Source organism: Triticum urartu, chromosome 7A, assembly GCF_056163025.1.
Source record: "Triticum urartu cultivar PI428250 chromosome 7A, HENAU_Tu73, whole genome shotgun sequence".
Classification (NCBI taxonomy): Eukaryota; Viridiplantae; Streptophyta; class Magnoliopsida; order Poales; family Poaceae; genus Triticum; species Triticum urartu.
In genome coordinates this window covers 66827421-66828438 of record NC_141879.1, presented here as the reverse complement: position 1 = coordinate 66828438, position 1018 = coordinate 66827421, and the positions used below count along the sequence as shown (strand labels likewise).

The 1018-nt window shown below is 56.3% G+C and overlaps 1 protein-coding gene across 1 annotated transcript; it reads right to left on the bottom strand.

Annotated features, from left to right (window-relative positions):
* Positions 1 to 222: 222 nt before the first annotated feature.
* Positions 223 to 666, bottom strand: LOC147957859 (E3 ubiquitin-protein ligase Os06g0535400-like). Its single transcript, XM_087538109.1, has one exon. It carries the CDS (start codon positions 664 to 666, stop codon positions 223 to 225), a length of 444 nt encoding a protein of 147 aa, XP_087394235.1.
* Positions 667 to 1018: the final 352 nt, after the last annotated feature.

The following is a 1018-nucleotide window of genomic DNA, read 5'->3' as shown; positions in this document are numbered from 1 at the left end:
CACAGTTTACATCTGATCTTTTACACAAAAGGAAGGCCAAAGCATGTCCCTTCGATTCGGACCGACATGTCCAATGTACTAGGTGATGCATCTCTCACTACGTACAGTTTCCACGGTAGGTCTCCTGGCCCCGAGCTTCACGCATGCATGCATGGGGACTTATCTCGATCAAAAAGCAACTCAGCTTCGAGCCTGGTGCCCGACGTCGACCGGAAGCTCTCCCTAAGCATCATCATCATCATCAGTTTCCATGTCGTCCACAGGAACATCGCCAAACACATGCAACCCCAAGGCAGCTATCCACAAGAAATGTAGGTGTGCAGCAGTACAATCTGCGGTGGCGGCGGGCGCCGTGACGACCTCGCGACGGCACATGGGACAGCTCTCTTTCTCCTGCAGCCACCTCTCTACGCACCGCCCGTAGAACCGGTGCCCGCACGGTGTCTCCTTCCACGCCGCGGCGTCGTCCTCCTCCAAGCAGATCGGGCAGCTGAGCTCGTCGTCGTCGTCGTCGGACGGCGCGTCCACCGTCTTCAGCGCCCCGGCCACCAACGCGGCCAACTCCGAGTCGTCTGGATCTCCCACGACGCCGAGGAACGCGGAGTCCTCGTGGCCTCCTTCTTCTTGTGGCAGGTCCATGGCAAGCGATGGCATCAACCTAGCCATCGCGCGTGATGGTGAAGTGAAACCGGATCTGATCATAGGAGATCGATGTTCGGGGAGGCAATGGGAATAAGCGAGCGTACGTGCGGCAGTTTACTTATAGTGCTTCGGGCTTGGATGGTAGGAGAGGAGATCGATCGGGAAACACGTTCTCGTGCCGGAGTAGGACAGGATTACCACGGCTACGTACGCCCGACTTCATTTCTATATCGATGTCGATCCGGCAGGAAGGGAAGCAACGAGTTCGTCTCTGATCGGCATGTTGGGCAGTTGGAGTCCGTTATGGCGGGATTTTCCAACGAAATTTCTACTGAACTTCGGATTTCATATTACCACGGGTACGCCCGACTTCATT